The sequence below is a fragment of the Guillardia theta genome (assembly GCF_000315625.1).
Source record: "Guillardia theta CCMP2712 unplaced genomic scaffold GUITHscaffold_7, whole genome shotgun sequence".
NCBI lineage: Eukaryota > Cryptophyceae > Pyrenomonadales > Geminigeraceae > Guillardia > Guillardia theta.
The window spans coordinates 1,041,772-1,060,875 of NW_005434667.1; the positions used below are offsets into that span (position 1 = coordinate 1,041,772).

Below are 19,104 nucleotides of genomic sequence, written 5' to 3' on the forward strand. Positions count from 1 at the left end.
ATATCAACGAAGATGAAAATGAAATTGATTGTTCCCTCTGTAAATGCTCCATGAACAGCAGATCCTTCTACTTCCACCAGAAACTTATGGAAAAGCTAGTTTCACATGATCTTACATAGTGCCAGTATCCTTTTGGGATGAACAAACACTGTCCCGCTTCCAGAACGCAGTCCGTGAAAGAAGCTTTTTGGAACAGGGGGAACTTTTCCTTGTCCACTTCCTCAACTGGAAAAGTCGTGAGAAGTCACGTGACACGCAGAGAAAGTGAGCCGACGACTCACCATCAACTCGACTTGTGTTGTACTCCGTCCCACCATGTGGATACATAGCTTCTTGCTCCCTGGGGTGATAAAGCCTGATATATTTGCTTCCTACCACCTGCGACCTCGTCATACAAGAACATGCCGAGGCAAAGAGAGAGGCTAGCAAGCCACCTGTGCGAAGATGTTGTTGTAATTGTCGTAGTGAAGGGGAGTGACAGTTCCCCCGGGCCCTAACCATGCGTTCATGACGAGAGTGTCATCTTCTTCGTCGCTGAGGGCTGGTGAATACTCAACACAAGCTTCAAACGCCTCTCTACCCGGTCAATGCTGTGTAGTCTGGAACCAGAAAGTCATCCCGCAATTCCTGCAGCATGTTGGACACGCGATATAAAACTCGATGCAGGTCTTCACCTTGATCTGTTCGAACAAATCATGTTGAGCTAGGTACCCAATAACATCTCCCTTAGACCTTTGAAGCAACATGATCACTCGGAAAAAAACAACAACAGCAGCAGCGACCTGATGATGTCATCGAAGAAACTCTCTAACGTCATGAGTCTTTGGGTCCATCTAAAGCGAGCAGCCCTCAGTAAACTCGCGGTGAATTTCATGCACATCAAACCCTGATTCCAAGTAATTTCTCCCAAGCTCAATCGGGACAGTCCGGAAACCTGTAGAGATACACTCAGACGTCAATATTGCAGAGCGTGGCGACAATAACCAGCAAGTTCGTTGAGGTATTCAAGATTCTTCCACTTTTCGTACGCTGGCCATTGATCTACAACGCCTGTCATGACGACTGGAAGTTGTTTCTGTTGCAACAGTGTTACTAAAGTGACTGTTTGTTGCTTCCAGCTACATCAAGATACTCCAACTTGAATGTCAACAGGGGTGGAGAAGATACAACTGGAATCCTCTCTCCTTTGCAGCTTGTTATGGAAGGCAGAGATGAAGACACCGAGTCTCCCCTCTCCTCTACTCTGATCTTCTTAGTTCCCCTCCTTGTCTCTTCCAGTCTCCTCGCATCCCGTACAGCTTCCACAATTGCATCGAGCATCCTGTGCGCTTGCCCTCGGTTCCTCTCCCCCCCGAAGAGGAGTGCAAGATCGATCCAGCGTGCTGCTACAAGTTCTGCAGGGACAGATTCCATTTCTTCTTCCCACCAGACGCATTCGCACGCCTTCATGTCAAGAGCAGGGAAGTTCTCCGAGTCTTTGAAGAGGCTCAGGATCGCATTCAGCATGCAGCAGATCGCGAAGAGCTCCCGCCAGCTGTTGGACACTCCCCTCCAGTGTCCCTGGTGAATTTCCTTCCACGTGCTCCCGCACAGTTCCAGCACCTTTAGCATGCTTGCATGCAGTGACGTCACCAGCTGACTTCCTTGCTGCTGTTCACCAGAATCCATGTACTCATGGAGGATGCGGACGGACTTCAAGACGTCACTCATGGTTTCTATCGACTCTCTTCCTCCGCAAAGCTCTTCCAAGCCTTTCATGCTCGCCATGCACTCGTCGTGGGAGGGGAACTCCTTCACCATTCTGGAAACACATCCCATGTTCCCCTTTTCCCTGAGCTGTTTGCCTGCCTTGCTTGCCATCGCTGACAGGAATGGCTTCCTGCCTTCTCTCCTCCTTACCTTGGCTCTTTCATCCTCTTCCCCTCTCCACCCTCCCCTGCTGCAACATGCCTCCTCCTCCTGCCTTCACCCTCCCGTCTCTGCAACTCTGCGTGGTTTTTTCGATGCGCCCTGTCATTGAAACGGGGGAAATCCTCGACCCGACTCCTCCCATCCGCTCCCCCGCACCCCCTGCAGTACTGCCGCCAGCTCTCCCGCCTCGTCCTACCTGCCCACCTGGCCCATGCTGCCCGCCCTCATAGGCGATGTTGCTTCCAGCCCTACCGGCCGTTTGAGCTGGGAACTTGGAGGGGAGGAGGAAGGGCGGATCAGACTAGTTTCGATGAAGGAGAGACTGGTATCAAAACGTTTACTTGATGAGGAGCGACTTGAAGGGATGGTTGCTGCTATCATGCAGCATGCGGGGATAGGGGACATTGGGCTCGCTATCCACGATCTCCTGCATCATGGCGTATCCTTCATCTCGAGGCCCCGCCCACGTCCTCGTGATGCCCTCCATCTTCATGATCTCCTGATGAAACTTGTTGTTCCAGTCCATGGCGAAGAGAGCCTGAAGGCACGCAGCTCGTCAGCATGGTAGAAGCTCATCGCCGGCCTGCTTACCTCTTGGAATGCTTCCTTCTTAGCTGCCTCGAGACCGGGAAGAGCGTCGAACTGACAGTGGTCGAAGGGAGGAGGAGCGTCTTTGAGGACGGTCATCTTCTTTCCATCCGCATTCACCTTTCCCGACGACAAGGCTCTTTGCCACATGAGGTCGGACACGAGTCCAGCAGCAGCCTCTCCTCGCTTCAGCGCCTCCATCACGAGGACCTCTCCCTCAGCCGTGTCGCCATGCTTCCCAACGTCTCTGTCGAACCTGATCATCGACAGCGACTTGAGGTTGACTCCTTGCTTTTTCAGATGGTGGAGGGGGAGGATGTACGCCTGTGGTGAGTCCACCGTCCCTGCTGCGATAGTCTGCCCCTCGAGCTCCTTGAGGGCCTTGATCCCGCTGTCCTCTGTGACGATGATATGAGATTGGAAATCTCTATCGCAATCTCGCATGCCCAAAGACAAACTTGCGTTGTTGGTTCTCTGCTTGACTCTGCAGTGTGCAAGGGGGCCGTTCCAGGCAATGTCGATCTGTTTGTTCATCAACGCCTCCACTTGCGCTTCATAGGAGGTGAACAGAATGTAGTCGACATTCATGTTCTTGGATGCAAAGTATTGTTTCATGCCGTCCCAGATCGAGCTGATTCCAGAGCAGTAAGCGACACAACCAAGGACAACATCAGGTTTCTTGACCCCTCCAGCATTCATCGTGTGAATGTTTCTTTGCTCATTCAATTTTCTGTAGCTAGAAGGAAAGTAAGAAACACAATCCCTATAAATTCTGCAAAGTCACCAGGAGATGGTGCTTGAGGTACCATGAAGTAGTCTTGTCGCAGACGAAAATGATTTGAATTGTCCAGTCAATCGTCTTTGAAGCAGCATTGATTCTACAAAGAACAGGTCAATCACGTTGCCCACCAGCAGTCACCTTATCCGAATCTACATGTAAACGGAGCCATCTCTCTGTTCTCCCTCACCTTTATGAAAGCCCTGTCTGTTGATTCTGCTACCAAACTAGAGCAGAAAGAACACGAACCTTTGGTGCTATGATCCCATCGCGATTTCCCTGAGCCCTGCAGCAGGTTGCCGCGGCAATTCCTCGCTCCTCATCTACCCTATCATTTCCTACACATTGAAGTCTGTAATTCTTGACTGAACTGCATTCTCTTCTTCTTCTACCCTCTGATTTATCGTCGTGATGTGAATGCTACGTTCAGGTCCCTCATCACTGTCCCTCTGGCGCTGCCATGGAAACATACCAATTTGTAAAACTTAAAAAGATTCTTGTAAAACACAAACCAGTTCACTGCAGAGTTCCTGTACGACTCGAAGAAACATGTCTCCGTAGGAGATAACAAGACTGCGGAGAGGAGATAGATTAGTTAGATAATCACTGGCTCTGCAATGGGAATTTGATCTCCTCATGACTCATGGTGTCGTTGGAAGTTCTTCAGTGATTATTTCTTAGATTCGGTTAACGTTAGCAATACTGGAACTATGCACTCTTGACGCTCGTCGTCAAGACGTCGCGGTAGTCGCTCGGCTCGTAAGGAGCGAAGACCTCGGCGAGGTAGTTGGTACCTTTCCGCCGATGAGGAATCTTCATGTCTTTCAGCAGCTCATCGTGGTAGTGGATCCAGTGCGCCAGAATTATTCCAGCCCGAGAAGTCGTAAATGGCATCCACGATCTCTTCCATTCCTGCCAATCCTTCAGCTCGAACGCCCAATCAACCTTGTAAGATTCACCTTTATCTTGTTGATTTCATCTGCCATCACGCTTGGTTCGGGCTGTTTCAGCTCTCCGTTCAAAAGGCGAGCGAGCCACTCAGATTGTATGGCGAAGGTTGTGATGTTGGAGAGGCTTGCTGACTCAGCGCCTACGAAGGCCATGTCGGGGACATGTGATGGCAGGATGTGCCTGTACAGGTACAGTCCATCTTCTTCCACTCCAAGCTGTTTGACTGCAAATCATCTTCAACGTCGTATATGCAGTCTACTGGATACATACCCATCGCTGCATCGAAGAAGGCGTACTTCTTCAAGAATCCTGTACCAAGAACCACTACATCAGCCTCCAGCTTGCTTCCGTCCTTCAGAATGACACCATCCTGAGTAAATCTTTGAATTTCTCCTTGGACTGTCTGGACTTTCCCTGCGCTAACCATGTTGGTGAATGTTGGGCAGTGAATCTGTGCGTATCCATAGAAATCCTTGACAAAGTCCATGCTTGGTTTCCATTTGCCCTTGTGATTGAATTGGAAAGCGAAGATTGCTTCCACGACCCGAAAGGCTCCACTGATCACGGGCGAAAGGATTTGATGGGCAATCTTGATGGCTGCCCCTTGCGAGGGCCAAGCTCCCTTATACCAGCTCACAAGTGCTTGACCAAATCGACTAGCGAAGACGAAACGAACAGGGATGAGACCAGCGATGAGGCGAGGTGTTCCCCAATGGGCGTTTCTAAATAGAAGTGTCGATCTGTTTCCCACCTCCCCAGCGTTCATTGCAATGTCGATCGCAGACTTGCCGGAACCGACAACAACAACTTTCTTTCCTTCGGAGATCGACGGGCTGAGGTACTCGCTGGAGTGTAAGATCTTCCCCGCGAATTGACCCTGTTAATCGGTCAATTTCAACCAGCAACGATTCCCAGAGCTGTACCTCATTTTCGTAATGAATCCTGTTCGGCGTGGTAGAGTACATACCTTGGCAGATGACGGTGTAATCGAACGTGTGTTTCTCTTGGTTTCCAGTTGGGGTCTTGACAGTCAATTCCCATCCCCGTTCTCCGTCAGGTCTTCGGGCAATCTTCTCCACGGTCGTGTTCAGCCTGCCATCATTCATCACTTCAGAATGCTGTTCTGTTCGATGTACCTAGTCTTCGATAGAATATCATGCTTGATAGCAAATGACTTGATATACTCTTGGATCTCAGGACCAGATGCATAATCACCGTATGAAGCAGGGAAATCGGGAAACTCGAAGAGTTTACGTTGAACCTAAAAGTCTAGTCAGCCATTTGCCTGAGGTAGCTGAATTTGTCAGCACCTGAATTCCAAAGCCAGTGTAATTTTCTCGCCAAAGACCTCCAACATCAGGCGCCTTATCAAAAAGAACACAGTCGAACCCCCTCTCCTTGAGTGACCGAGCAACTTGCAGGCCTGCAACACCGGCGCCCACAATTCCAATTTTCTTCACTTTCGATCCTGAAGTGGAGAAGAATCTGTTTCGAAAAGGAATGAGGAGCAACTCAAATTCGCCCGTCCATCCTAAGATATTTTCTAAGAACCTTTTAAGTTTCTCTCCTTGTAATTTGATGCTTTCACTATCCCTCTTTTACTCTTACAATACCATTAGGTCCTATTTCAATCCCTCCAATTGTTTTGCACTTCCTGCCCCCAGAAACATTTTGTGAATGCACGTAGGGAGATTGCGTTTCTGTCTATCTCCACCCTTCCTGTCTTGTCTATAGTCTGCCTGCCTGCTGCCTGCATTTGCTCTGCAATTTCGTCTCAATTGCTTACCTTCCTCGCACCGCTGGCAGCATGGTGTCGAAGGGAGCAAATATCGTAGATGGTGGGGTGGGGGGTTGCCCCTAAACCCCATTGGGGTTTTACAGAATGGCAAAGGATTGAGAAAGGAGGGGTGGTAGAGAATGAGGCACAGTGATGAGTGCGGACGGGTGGTGGGGTACTCGAATTGGACGCGGCACGGGCCGCGTCCAGATTCAAAAAAAATAAAAAAAGAAACAAGAAAAAAAGAAGAAAAAAGAAGAAAAAAGAAGAAAAGAATTTCAACATTCCCCCACAGTGACAAGATTTCGTCAACTCCCTGACGATTTTTATAATATATTTTCATTCCCCTTTTGTATCAAATAAAATCTTTTTAGCAGTCAAAACTTTTAAGTATCCAGTACTCATTTAAATTATTTTTGAATCAAATCACAATCAGTCTGATTTTAAAAAGATAAATCTCGGTCACATGGACAGAATGCTGCCGGCAGCGGAGGACAGGATGCGGCGAGAAATGGATAGCATAGACGAAAGAATGTGAGCGACACGTGTCATGACATCTCATATGACCATGCCGTATCTCGCACATAACATAGCATCGCATCATATGAATCATATTCAACAGGACGGAATGATGTGACTTGAAGCTGCAGGTTTAGAAGACAGAAGATCATTGTAGCCTTATGCTTTCTGTCTCTCTTCATTGGGGTTGTGATTAACGAGAAATGTGCTTCTGTCGACTATATCAACGGATATACATCAGATGGCTCTACTGTTCCTGTTCCAGACATCGGCAATGTTCCTCGGAGCTGTGATTCTACCCTTGGGTCCAACTTGAAATATCTCTCGACTTTGCTAGCGATCGTGATGGTTATTTTCATGGTAAGGACAGTAGATATACAGAGCCCGCCTATCATGATAAATTATCGCAGATCATGCATTCAAAAGATGGCCACGGGAAAGCAAAGATCGTTAGAATCGTTCAAAAGAAGGCTTTTACTCTTCCCAACCAAATTCTGAGTGCAGCTATCATTTGTCTGGAAGTGGTCATAGTCTTCGTCCACATAGTAAGTCTTGCTGATAAGACGTCAATTCTGTAATGTTCATCTTTTCAGCCTCCAAAGATTCAGAAAGATTTTCAAGTCCAAGTCTTGGGAGTGACGATATACTATAGATTTGAGTCTATAGCTTGTGCGATCATGATTGCAAGGCTGTATCACTCCGGAAAACTCTTAATAATGTTTGCAGAACAAAATTACTTCTCCGCCAAGAATTCGTTGCTAATGCAGGACATGAGTACGTTCAGGCAGATTCAAGATCAACCTTTATTGCGTCGAGCATTGGCCCTGAAGCTCCTTATTACTAGACATCCGATATACACGCTCCTGTTCTTCCTTTGCCATCTTTTCTTCTCACAGACTTACTTGCTTCGAATAGCTGGTAAGAGATGTCTGAGAATGGAGAAAACGTCATTGTGTCTGATTGGATTCATCAGAGGGACCTGCTTATCAGCCTCACAGCAAGTATTGGGCAGACCAGATGTGGGTGATAGTCACGCAGGTGAGCTTTCGTATGCGTTGCCATGTGCTCATGCTGACTGGTCTTTCAGGGGACAACAGGGGACGGCACGTCGCAGCCGATGACCCACGTGGGGAGGCTTGCAGCAGTGATTGTCATCGTTTCCATGGCAATCATCCTCGCCTTTTTAACGTCTTCTACGACGCGAACGCTGCTGCTGTCGAATCAAGAAGAAGTCTTGCTTTCAAAGCACAAACGCAATGAATACCTGAGTGTTGTGATTAACTCTGCGGCGAAGATCATACAGCACTGGTGGAGAAATCAACATCTCTATCGCAACACCCAATCCTACAGGGGCGGACGGACGCAAGATAGACAAAAAGCGCAACGAAACTTGGAGAAACTCAGAGTTGCGAGAAACTTGGAGAGGATGAGAAATTCGAACAAGAGCATGCGGAACGTGCAGGACCGAGAGTCTTCTCCTCGTCCCAAGTCTGTTGATCAAACAAGAGTTGGAGGAACTTCCTCAAAATCCTGGGACTGCCTCGCACTTTTCAAGCAAGAATCCTATACAACAGATGTCGCAGAGAAGAAGACAATGTTGCGAAAAGAATTCCTTCATGCCGTCCATGTCCTCAAACACTTCACGCAGGGAACGGAAGGAAACATTCTGTCTAGCCTTGCTGCCATGATGCCAGCAAGTGGCTCGCCAATGCGGGAGAGCGTCAGAGGGTCTACACGAAATGGTCACTCAGTGACGAGGAACAGCTTCCGAGGTCAGAGAAGCCTAGCGGCTGGATGGTCCACCAAGGAGAGGGAGTCGAGGACACCGCAAAGCAAGGCAGGACCGGAGGGAGTGAAACTTTCTCTCCCTCCTCGACGCAGAAATGAAGTCGAGAACGATCTGAGCGATGACTCAGGTGTCTCTCCCGCTACTTACCTCCCTCTCAACCTTTTCCCTCTGAATGTCTCTGCCACTTTGTACTCTCTCGTCAACTTTCCACCTCATGCGTCGATATGGACTTCTTTCTGATTTTCTTGTTTCCACAGAATTTTCTCCTGCTCAATCCTTCTGGCAAGCCCATCCTCTGCGCGGTATGAATCAGGTGAATCAGGTTGCCGACGATAATGTCGAAGAAATCAAAACCATGCTGTCACGCATCGAGTCAAGGATGGATGGCATGCAAGGAGCCATCAAGCTGCTGAATCAGAAGTTTGATTCGCTCATGGAGCAGCAGTACCTGATTCTCACCGAGAAGGAGCAGGAGCTCCTCGATGAAGAGCAGCTGTCGGCTGCTCGATCTGAGACATCAGAGAACAAGTTCTTCGGGGAATTCGCCGGCGGCATGCGGCCCAACTTTCCCTTCTCATCGGGTGGCATCGTGAGGATGCAGTGCGAGGCTCGCCCCACGTTCACGCGCGACAAGTCGGAGTCTGACACAGAGCTTGACACGTTCATCACTGACAACAGCGCCATGGCCAACACAGACAGACAGATGCAGCCCAAACGGATGTCAGATACTCTACCTGCCCGCACCACCAATGGTCCCCTTGGGAATTCTAACACTCTTCCTGCCCGTACGGCCAACGGCCTGAGGGCTAAGACTCCTCCTCTCTCAGCAGCCGCTCCTTCCTCTGCTCTCCCAGCAGCAGCTCCTTCCTCTGCTCTCCCAGCAGCAGCTCCTTCCCCCAGCCCTGCAGGCACGCCCAACGCCGGAGTCAATGACCTTGAGGGTGCGCCAGAACGATCAGGTGAGAAATTCCTCTGCCTTCTCCTTCCTGACCCCCTCCAGGTCCTCAAGTCAGTCACAAGCCAATTCCCTTCCTCTCCCCAGAGCAGCCGGACCTCGTCCTGGTCGGAAAGTCTCCTTCAACTCGTAGGCAGGGGGGGGCGGAGCTCCACAAGATCACTTCAGTGTCTGGCAACCGGACGAGGCTGCATGCTAGGTTGCAAGCAGAGCTTGACCTCCGCCGCCCTCCTCGCCGCTGGTTCATGCTTCAACAGAACCTCTCCACTGTCAACGTTGCGTCCCCTTCCTGGGTCCGCAGCAGCGACAGAGGAGCTCGGGACGGCAGCAGGGAGCACTTCACACCGCCATCCCCATGGGTGAGCTCGCAATCGCCGGGCAGCAGACAGCAGTCTCCCAGCATCCCTCCTCTACGTGTGGACATCGCAACCAGCCAACTCAACGTGGAGAGGCAGGTGGAAGTTCAAGAGCCGTCGGGGGCAGCAGCAAAGGGGCAGATGGGGGAAGGAGCCTCCTTCCAGCACAAACGGACGTCCGTGGGCACACCAAGGGGGGAGGCAAGGAAGGAGAGCGCGAGGGGGAACGAGCACAAGGGCGAGCAGGGCCCCGTGCCTCAGCTGTTTGTGCATGAGTTGGGTCAGGCTCTAGATCGCGCAGGTAATGACTCGCGTTGACCTCCTACGTGAGGAGGACCTGACGGTCGCTGCGCTAGAGGCCCGCATGAGAAGCAAGAGGTTCAGCAGTACCCCACCTGTGCTCGGCTCCTACCGTCCTGGGAGTGCCGCGAAGTTCCTGCATGGAAAGCTGAGCTACAACGTGCTGCTGAACTCGGATCAGATCAGATCATCCAAATCTTCGAGATCCGATCAAGCCTGAAGCAACATTGTTGTACATCGTTGTGATTAAACAAGTCGACATGTGAAAACATGCTCTCTATTCACAAGCTAAAGTTCAACAGGCAAATGGGCTTCAAAGAATATCTCTTCATCAGAATGCACTTGATCATGGTGGATCTCTCCCTGCTACTTCGTGAATTTCGGAGGCTCTTTGCTCAGCTGCTCCATCCTCTCATCTATCAGTTTCTTCCTATCTTTTGCTAGCTGATTGTTTCGGTGACGAGCATTTTCCTGGATTCAGAACTCAGATCGAGACAACGCTCTAATCTTGTTATGTTCACCAGCTCACGAGCATTGCAGGTATCCAGCCGCATCCTCAGCTCGTCGCACTTCCCCACAAACTTCCCGAAGCTGGCTTCTTTCACCAGGACACAATCGTAGTACGCCTTGTAGAAAGGCTCACATACTGGATACTTGTTCGGCTTCACACTCTGTTCAATCAATCATCATCAGAGTGAGCCTACCAATCGTTTCTCGCCCGCCTATCCTTGAGAGCTACCTTGACTGATTATTATCTCCGTTTCTCCTCACGACACCTTTCATGTTCGCCCTGAATTCTAATGTTCAACATGCGGCCTCATTGTTTCCTACTCAAACATCACACATCCCCGTCTTGACTCGACCTCACCTACCCCACACTCCTCCTACAACTACCAGTACTAGTACTACTACTGCCCCTGCCTGTGTGCATGTTCACATAACCTTGCCATTGATGGTCGGCGGCTTCTTGTAGTCTGGGTCAGCTCCGTACTCTGTCTGTGTCAGCGGAGACTGCATTGCGCTGTACCCAATCCGCTACCACCCTCCAAAACAACAAAGGCCCCTTTAGGCGACAGCTCGGAGACAAGTACCGGTTATTTTAAACTAAATTACAGGGGTATATGGGATTCATTGAGGGGTGAGGGGTACTACCCTTGAAGGTGCTACCCCAGAAGTACGACTGCTCTACGTTTGAGGATGACCCACCCCGATTTACGTGTTGATAATTCATACTAAATAGTGGGTGGGGTACCATTTTGCTGAAGGAGGGGTAGAATTAATGGGAGAAAGAGGGGTGAGAATTGTCTGCGGGGTACTCGACCTCGTCTCCCGCCAGTCTCGCCCGTCATGCAGAAAGGAAGACGAGGACAACGTGGATGAGTGAGAGGAGGAGGACGAGAGGCGTTTTCATCCATGATCATGGTCCTTTATGCCTAACACTTCCTTGATTTTGAGGACCTTAGTACAAAATTGTGCCTGAGGAAAGCTGAGAATAGTTTAGATCGTGGACTGAAAACGATGGTTCGTAAATCTACATGCACTACTGGTGACCTGGCCAATAATATCGACAAGCTTCGTCGAGAACTGTTACAATGTAAGTATCCTGGTCCTTTGGATACGAGAGCCTGGAAGAAAGGAAATCCAGCGGACTTGCTTCCTCTGATGCATTACGCGCTGCTTGGATATTCGAAGTGGGTGCACGATTATCTTGTGGAGAAGGGCTACGATTTGTTTTCGAAGACAGACATTCGATTTGTTGAGACCATACAGAAGATCATGAGGGAAGAGTTTGACTATCAACCACAGGTGTGTCTCCGCCTTTGCTACTCTTTCAACCCCTGACTCTGTTCACAGCTTCGGGTAGACCAATTTTTCATGGATGGTTTTGTCGAGAGGAAGATCATCTTGGTACACGACTTGCTCAAACTCTGCCAGAAATGCCATTGTGAAATCCGAAGAAGCTCCAGATCTACTTCAGAATCCAGCAAGGACAGGTCCTCAGGAGCTCTCAAGAAAGTGACCCCAGGCAGATTTGTGAATGGGGGAGAGCTGGGGCTGTCCTCTGACCCAGAGAACGAGGATGCTGCTCCTCCACGACCTCTCAAGCCTCCTACCCCACAACAGTTCGGCTCCTCCTTCCTCGAGCTCCCGTCTCCGACACCGAAGGTGCAACAGACGGACCGGTCAGACGTTGGCTTGCCGCAGATGATGACGGCAGACAGTTTGTCGTCGATCTATGTCGTGAACGAGATGCACAGATCTTCGACGGAACTGACGACTTCGCAAGAAGAAAAACACTCGTCCAATTCAAGGTTTCAAGCACCGGTGCATACCAGGGGAAGGGTGGTGAGGGAGGTCGAACAAGATCGAATGTCGATTCAAGAAATGGACAGGATGGAGGAGTTGGAGGGAATGCGAATGAAAGTCGCTGGCCTTGAAAGACAGATGGAGCAATTTTACCTCGTTACAGAGAAGGTCCGACAGTTGGAGCACGAGTTGAAGGCCGCAAGTCTCATATCAGATGGCAAGATCCGATTCCTCGAAGAGAGGGTAGCAGCGCTAGAAAATCAGCTTGAGTTGAAGGAGGGCAAGGAGTTAGCTGAAGGTGTCATCCCTCACAAGAAGACTGACATTCAAGAGCTTCAAGGATCCTCTGAGCTCATCAACTTTGCGCCTGAAGGCAGCAATGCTCACCGTGGCGATGGAGGGAGCATACAGGATCGAAAGTCTCAAGGAGCTCCTGCTGCCACTGTGCTGGAGGTGCCGTCAGCGGCGAGCGAGCCAGCTTTCGATCTCGTGGACCAGGAAGGAGAAATCACGGACGAGAAACTCAAAACTTTCATCTCGAGCATCCGACAGAGATTCAAAGAAACTCACGAGCTCCTGCGATCCACAAGGAAGTGAAAGCAGCGAGAGGTACAAAGAGTGGCCTCAAATCTATGGAATGTTGTAAATGAATGAATGGCGTGATCTTATACCGACATTGCCTGTTATTGCCTGACCTGACGATTTCTTGAATTACTTGGAAGTTACGTGGTCCTTCTGATCGTTAGGTTGTCAAACTTTGACTAGGAGAGGCAGCGTGGGTGAGGTAGTGTTGATCACCGGTGCATGATATGGAATCATCCTGATATTGACTAGGTAGGGTAGGAAATGAGGAGGGGTAGGGGTGAACGAAAAGGAGCCGCGCACCATGAAGCTCATGAAACGGCTGATGGGAAGAGGAGGAGGGAAGGAAGGAGGAGGGAAGGGAGAAGCAGAAGAGAAGGACGTGGATGAAAATACAAGAGGAGGAGCAGGAAAACCGGGAATCCGCAGAGGTTCGGACTTTGAAGGACAGGCAAGTTTCGTCTTCAAGGTGGAAGGGAGAAGGAAACCCGATGATCATTACGAGGAGGAGTATGAGGAGGACGAGGAGGACGAGGAGGACGAGGAGGACGAGGAGGACGAGGACGAGGACGAGGACGAGGACGAAGAAGAAGAAGAAGAAGAAATGGAATATGAATATGACGAAGATGACCAAGGCAAGCATCAGTCCGAAAGTCAGAATGGACATTTGACAGATGAGCAGAGTGAAGAGGAGGATGAAATTTACAATCAGAATCCAAGGAGAGAGTACAAGAAGCTTCAAACAGACAGTGGAAACTTGATATCGGAAAAGAGTGATGTTTCCATATCAGAAAAATCGTTCATGTCCCCGGACAACTCTTATCACGCAAACTCGTATGTCCCTTCGAAGGATCTGTTCCATCAAGATGACGGCACATATGAGTCTGATGAAGCTGAGGAGCATCAAAAGGAATCTGGCGAAGTCGAAGTTATCGCTACAACCAGCACAAGTGAGCGACACAGCATGGACAGGTCTCAACGGGAGCAATCGGTCGGGAGGACTGAAGCTCTTATGTACTCAGGCAGCAGCTCTCAAGCAGGAGACTTCGATCATCTGCAAGAGCTAGGGGTTGACTTCTACTCGGTCAAGAGCACTCGTCCTCGTCCTCGCGAAATCACCCCGAGATATTTCGACCCGCGAGTCCCTTGGACCCCAGGGCGGTCGGGCGCGACCACAACGTTCCAAACTCCGCATGAGACGAGGTCACCGTCAAGAGGAGCGACGGGAAGTCCTATGAACGAGAGGAGAGGAGTACTGAAGAGAAGCTCCGCCGAGATGGCCCAGGTTGTCCACGACAATGCCTTACACTCTAGTCGCCCTTCAGTGGATCCGAATCATCATCAGCTGCCAGGAGAAGGTAGTCAAGGCAGTCCAGCAGCCGAGCCGGAGGATCAGAGTGATGGCTCTAACGGTGAGGATGAGGATGAGCACTCTAGTGAGGTGACAGACGAAGAATCGAGCATGGGAGGAGGGGAAGGTGGATTTAGTAGGTTACCTGAGAGGTCGATCCCGAAGCCGGAGGTCCTTCCTATCGATCCAGCAGACATCTCTCAAATGCAAGATGAGCTGAAACAGAAATTCTCCGAGTTTCTTGGTGACGACGGGGAGGACCTTGTCACCATGAAGAACTTGAGGGCATCAGATGGCAAGGAAGGGGAGAAGGAAAGAGCGGAAATGCTGCCACCCACGCGCAGGTCTGACCATATTGATGAGGCTGATGATGCTGGCTATCGCCATTCCAACAATCTTGGGTCAAGGCTGAGCGAGATCTACAAGACCATCTTCAACCATCCCGCCAGCCATCTCGAGCTGACGTCTGGCGATTCTCACTCCATCCCCTCCTCGCGGGGCAGACCTGAGCATCATGTGGAGTTTGCTGAGGAGATGGCGGAAGGGCACACAGCGAGCTATCGGTTGAGACGAGAAGACGTGGACAGGCTCGATGGCGATCACAGGGGAAGCACGGAGAGCAGTGTGGTAGCTTACTCCGAGTGGTCAGAGATGGTGGACACGATTCGATCCTCCATAGAGAAAGACAGACCGAGCACAAGAGATTTTGAAGACGTGAACCACAAGTTCGAGGAGGAGGAGGTGGTGGAGGAGGAGGAGGAGGACGGGGACGAGGACGAGGATGAGGACGAGGACGAAATGCACATGCATGATTTCGACTATGAGGACAGCTACGAGCACACGCACGAATTCCAGCACGAGCTCGAGGACCAAGAGACTGGACAGAAGGAGGGGAGAGAGAGGATGGTCGACAGCCAGCCAGTGAGCAGGGGGAAGGACAACGAAGATTTTTCAATCTCTGAAGATTTCCATCAGTTTTCTCGTGCCTCTGCGAGTTATGCCAGCAGTTACGACTGCTCGGTCTTCTCTATCGCCTGTCATGATGCAGACGATGGGCATGACAAGGCTCACAGTCAGGTCCACAGCGCTGATCTCGAAAGGCAGGGGGGAAACTCCCGAGTTGCAGAGCGTAAGGAGGAGAGCAAAGCTGAAGTCAAGCATGGAGAGCGGAAGGAGGGGGAGCAGGAGGCTACCCCCCGCACAGTCTTCGTCGACAAACTCCTGCGCACGTTCCCTTCCAGCTTGACAGAGACCAGAAACTTCCTGTGGAACCTGCCGTGGAAGGAGCTCAAGTATATTGCGATGTGGAATGGCGTGAAGCTCTTTGGGCGGGAGAGGAGGAGGGAGCATATTGTCCACGATCTGATCAGCTGTGCTGAAGGAGGCAGTCCCATCATCCTCTCTTCCTCCTCCCCTTCTCTTCCTGGCTGTGTGCGCAGGTCGATTCCTGTCAAGGAGCTGATCCGGGAATCGAGGAGGATGAGGAACTTAGAGCAAAGACGCCACAGTGAAGCTGACGCACACGCCTCCCCTGATTACCATCACAGCAGTATCAGTAGTGGGAAGCTCCGCAGAGGCTCTGCAACTTCTGCCTACTCCTCCTCCTCCTCCTCGTTCCCCGCATCCTCGGTGCCGCTCATCCTGCAGCTGGACGGAAGGATCATGTCGGAGTACAGCGAGAAGTTGATGTCCAAGTTCCTGGTCGAAGACCTTTCGATCGCCACCAAGACCGAGACCTCGAGGTTCGTCGTCAGCAGCATCAAGCGCTCTCTCAGCGAAACGAGATTCTTCATCGTAGTTAAGCTTCACATCCTGGAAGCTGGAGGAGCTGGAGGAGCTGGAGAAGACGAGGAAGAAGAAATATCTTCTTCCAAACTCTTGCTCGAGATCACAACTCAGCTACAAGATAAGTTTGCTCCGATCTACGACGGAAAGGTCACCAGAAGCATTCTCTCTGTCTCGATCGTCTCCAACATCGGGGAGGAAGTCGAAATTCCATCTCCCTCTCCTCGTCTCCTCGCTTCCAACAGCATATGTGGGTTGGACACGTCACGTTCCAAGGAGCTGAAGCCTCCCTCTTTCACTGGCCTAGCGCAGGATTCTCCCTCTTGCTCTCTTCCTGTCCTTGGAGAGGAGGACGAGCTTGAGGAGGCGTGTCCCCCCCTGATCCCCGTAGGAGAGTGGAGGGAGAGGGTCGACTGTCAGCCCCGGCAGGGGACTCGCGGTGAGGTGATGGCGCGAGAAGATCGAAAGAGGATGGTACAACCTCTGCTCGCCCAACCAGCTCCGAGCTCGCAACGTGCTGGAGGCCAGCTGGACTTGCCCCCCGACAAGTCACGTACGGTCCTTCTGGATCCCGACAACCTTCTGCCCATCGAGGATGGGGTCGAGTCGTACATAGAGCTGAAGAGGAGGAGCATGCGAGCGATGGAGAGGAAAGTGATCTTCCGTACGACCTCCTCATCCTCATCCTCCTCCTCGGCCTCAGCCCTTGAGCATTTGGATTCGCTTGCCACCATCTTCGAGTCTGTCCTCGTCGGGCAGAATTGGGACAGGAGGAGGAGCTATGGGAGAGGGCGGGCCGTTGACAGGAGGAGCAGGTACTTCTTTTCTAGCATGGAGGGGACGATCAAACGGATCTCTTCAAGTTCCTTCATGGAGGAGGAAGGCGCGATACCCAGCAGCTCCAAGGACATGGCAGAGCAGTCCATCCTTGCCCGGCTGCTGGTGGAGGGTCGGGCGACGACTCAGTCCTCCCGCTCCTCCTCCCGTCAGTTCGACTTCCTTCGGGATCTCAGAAGCCACCTAGAACAATTCCTCAACTCCATGGTTGACATCGATTCGAATCGCGTCAAAATCATTAGGATGAACCAGCACAACTCGCTGCAGGATGAGGAAATCGACTCCGTGCTCTCCTTCGATGCCGACATTCAGATTGCTCCTCCTACCTTCGACAGATACTCCACCTTCAACGCTCCTGCCAACGTCATCTGGGAGCATCTGAGGAAGAGGTTCGGGCAGGAAGGACACTGTTTCACACAACTCGTGCTAGAGGAAGAAGTCATTTCCTTCAAAATTTCAATGCGCCATCTCAGTAGCAAGGTAGACCTCTCTCTTCTTTAAAAAAAAGGTCTCTCGCTCTCTCCTCTCTCTCTCTTTCCTCTCGCTTTCTTCTCCTCCCTGCCCCTCTACAAACACATACACACACTTCGGCCACTCCATCCCTCTGTTCGTCGCTCCTCCTCCTCCTCTGGGTCTCCTGGTTGAGCCGAAAGCAAACACGAGCTGCTGCTACCTCGCGTTCTGGCGCCTCCTGATAATGTACAGCAACAAGACGGACAGGCCGATACTAGGGGAGGATGTTGAAGACTGAGTTCTCCTTCTCCTCAATGCGGATGGCGGAGAAGTACTGCCTTGGTGTTGGAAGCTTCTCGTCCTCTCCGAAAGGAGAGACTTGAGGCGAGGCAGGAGCGTCTTGTTTGCATCTGCAAGGAATATACTTGTCAGTTCCCGGGTGGAGAGCACAGCAGGGATGCGACATGCTTGCTTTACCTTGCCATCTTGCTGACTTCAGCGGCTGAATCTGGAGTCCATGCCAGCCCCCTGCACAGCAGGTCAGTGACTCCTTCGGTTCCCACATTCACATCTGAATGGTCTCGATACTCGTCACAAATCCTAAATCAACCAAAACAGCTTTCATGTGCAATACGTTCTCCTCTTTTCTCTTTATATCTGAATGATCTGCTCACCTCGTGTGACCCCCCTTGGCCGTCGGTGATAGGACGGTTCCTGACCCACAGGTTTGATTTAAGTCTATTTGCGTCCCCTGGAATTTCGGCGTCTGTCTCTTATCGTTGAGAGCTGAAGCGGTTGTCTGTGTGGTATCTTTCACTTTCCACGCATTGTCATTGTTTTCTCCATTCTTCTCGTTGGCAGGCATTTCTTTCGCATTGGGATCCTTTGCCGGTGCCCATGTATACTGAGGATCCAAGATGGTGTAGGAGGTGCTCGTGATCTCGAACACGTCATGTTTGAAGTTTTCCGGGGGATTGGAGTCGATTCTACAGGGAGCAGTCATTGGGATATTGTTTCGCTTCAGGTCTGTTTGAGGCTTCACCACGTCGTTAGGCATAGAACGTCGGATTCCTCGCATGCCCATGTTACTGTAGCCGTTCAAAGAGACCCTCTCCAAGGAAGGAAACGAGGATACGGTTCTCTGATTCCCTTCATAGAGCACTCGAGATCTGCTCGAGCTGCAGCAGCAAAGATCGCACTCGTCGCCGAAAGTAGAAAACAAATCCTTTTCCTTCGGACCTCGTGTCGTGCTCGTGGACTCTGGCCTGGCAAAGAGAGACTTCAGGTCCTTCTCATACCAAGGTTGCTCAAAAGAACGGTTGTTGTCGTCCTGCACTACACGATGGTCCTTCATATCACAACCATCCTGAGCTGGCATTTTTGCAGTCTTTCCATTTCTGTGAGGTTCATGTTCTTGAACCCTGTTGACTCCGCAACCAGTCGTAGGGTTGTTATGATGGCCCAAAGTGGAACTCGTCATTTCCTGCATGGCGTCGTCATCTAGCATTCTACCATCCTTTTGCTGCCATGGTTGCGCCATATCCTTTGTCGTCTTGTCGTCGCCATCGTCTCGGCTCTCTGCCCACTCCCGCCCATGATTCGCGCCCATTTCAAATCGCAAGCGACAAGGCCCAACACTACACCACCCCAGAAACCCTGGAAGGCGGACCCCTGCTTCGCTATTGAAGAACCCCTACCTCTCCTACAGAACTTTGACTAGCTACCAGGTGGGGTACATGACCCTACGAAGGAAATGGGTATCTTGCGCCCACTGAATACCACCCCACCCATACCTTTTAGCTTTTATTGGACCCCCCATTCAAACAACCACCCACCCTAGTCTCTTCGAGATAGGCGCGTCAGTC

At 51.0% G+C, this 19,104-nt stretch overlaps 8 protein-coding genes across 8 annotated transcripts; 3 read left to right on the forward strand and 5 right to left on the reverse strand.

Annotated features, from left to right (window-relative positions):
• Nucleotides 1-67: 67 nt before the first annotated feature.
• Nucleotides 68-1,066, reverse strand: GUITHDRAFT_64747 (hypothetical protein; the record flags this gene model as incomplete). The annotated part of the gene is made up of 8 exons (XM_005840002.1): nucleotides 68-225; nucleotides 282-378; nucleotides 435-534; nucleotides 581-627; nucleotides 675-732; nucleotides 768-833; nucleotides 886-934; nucleotides 979-1,066. Coding segments are annotated over 8 exons (663 nt in total), but the record flags the coding sequence as incomplete, so codon positions are not given.
• A 1,166-nt stretch (nucleotides 1,067-2,232) lies between these two features.
• GUITHDRAFT_150518 (hypothetical protein) lies at nucleotides 2,233-3,155 on the reverse strand. Its single transcript, XM_005840003.1, has 2 exons — nucleotides 2,503-3,155; nucleotides 2,233-2,449 (listed from the first exon to the last, which is right to left on the reverse strand). The coding sequence occupies exons 1-2, from the start codon at nucleotides 3,112-3,114 to the stop codon at nucleotides 2,249-2,251; spliced, it is 813 nt and encodes a 270-aa protein (XP_005840060.1). The 5' UTR covers nucleotides 3,115-3,155; the 3' UTR covers nucleotides 2,233-2,248.
• An 830-nt stretch (nucleotides 3,156-3,985) lies between these two features.
• GUITHDRAFT_101526 (hypothetical protein) lies at nucleotides 3,986-5,844 on the reverse strand (the record flags this gene model as incomplete). Its single annotated transcript, XM_005840004.1, has 7 exons — nucleotides 3,986-4,189; nucleotides 4,237-4,451; nucleotides 4,499-5,105; nucleotides 5,152-5,320; nucleotides 5,365-5,489; nucleotides 5,539-5,713; nucleotides 5,837-5,844. The coding sequence occupies 7 exons, from the start codon at nucleotides 5,842-5,844 to the stop codon at nucleotides 3,986-3,988; spliced, it is 1,503 nt and encodes a 500-aa protein (XP_005840061.1).
• A 636-nt stretch (nucleotides 5,845-6,480) lies between these two features.
• On the forward strand, nucleotides 6,481-10,170 carry GUITHDRAFT_133458 (hypothetical protein; the record flags this gene model as incomplete). The annotated part of the gene is made up of 9 exons (XM_005840005.1): nucleotides 6,481-6,539; nucleotides 6,656-6,884; nucleotides 6,935-7,069; nucleotides 7,118-7,442; nucleotides 7,498-7,562; nucleotides 7,612-8,440; nucleotides 8,571-9,272; nucleotides 9,314-9,925; nucleotides 10,106-10,170. The coding sequence occupies 9 exons, from the start codon at nucleotides 6,481-6,483 to the stop codon at nucleotides 10,168-10,170; spliced, it is 3,021 nt and encodes a 1,006-aa protein (XP_005840062.1).
• A 120-nt stretch (nucleotides 10,171-10,290) lies between these two features.
• GUITHDRAFT_101528 (hypothetical protein) lies at nucleotides 10,291-10,941 on the reverse strand (the record flags this gene model as incomplete). Its single annotated transcript, XM_005840006.1, has 3 exons — nucleotides 10,291-10,395; nucleotides 10,446-10,595; nucleotides 10,867-10,941. 3 exons carry the CDS (start codon nucleotides 10,939-10,941, stop codon nucleotides 10,291-10,293), a joined length of 330 nt encoding a protein of 109 aa, XP_005840063.1.
• A 501-nt stretch (nucleotides 10,942-11,442) lies between these two features.
• Nucleotides 11,443-12,828, forward strand: GUITHDRAFT_133460 (hypothetical protein; the record flags this gene model as incomplete). Its single annotated transcript, XM_005840007.1, has 2 exons — nucleotides 11,443-11,730; nucleotides 11,779-12,828. The coding sequence occupies 2 exons, from the start codon at nucleotides 11,443-11,445 to the stop codon at nucleotides 12,826-12,828; spliced, it is 1,338 nt and encodes a 445-aa protein (XP_005840064.1).
• Nucleotides 12,829-13,117: 289 nt separating this feature from the next.
• On the forward strand, nucleotides 13,118-17,287 carry GUITHDRAFT_133461 (hypothetical protein; the record flags this gene model as incomplete). The annotated part of the gene is made up of 1 exon (XM_005840008.1): nucleotides 13,118-17,287. One exon carries the CDS (start codon nucleotides 13,118-13,120, stop codon nucleotides 17,285-17,287), a length of 4,170 nt encoding a protein of 1,389 aa, XP_005840065.1.
• Nucleotides 17,288-17,513: 226 nt separating this feature from the next.
• On the reverse strand, nucleotides 17,514-18,848 carry GUITHDRAFT_101531 (hypothetical protein; the record flags this gene model as incomplete). Its single annotated transcript, XM_005840009.1, has 3 exons — nucleotides 17,514-17,649; nucleotides 17,717-17,767; nucleotides 17,914-18,848. 3 exons carry the CDS (start codon nucleotides 18,846-18,848, stop codon nucleotides 17,514-17,516), a joined length of 1,122 nt encoding a protein of 373 aa, XP_005840066.1.
• Nucleotides 18,849-19,104: the final 256 nt, after the last annotated feature.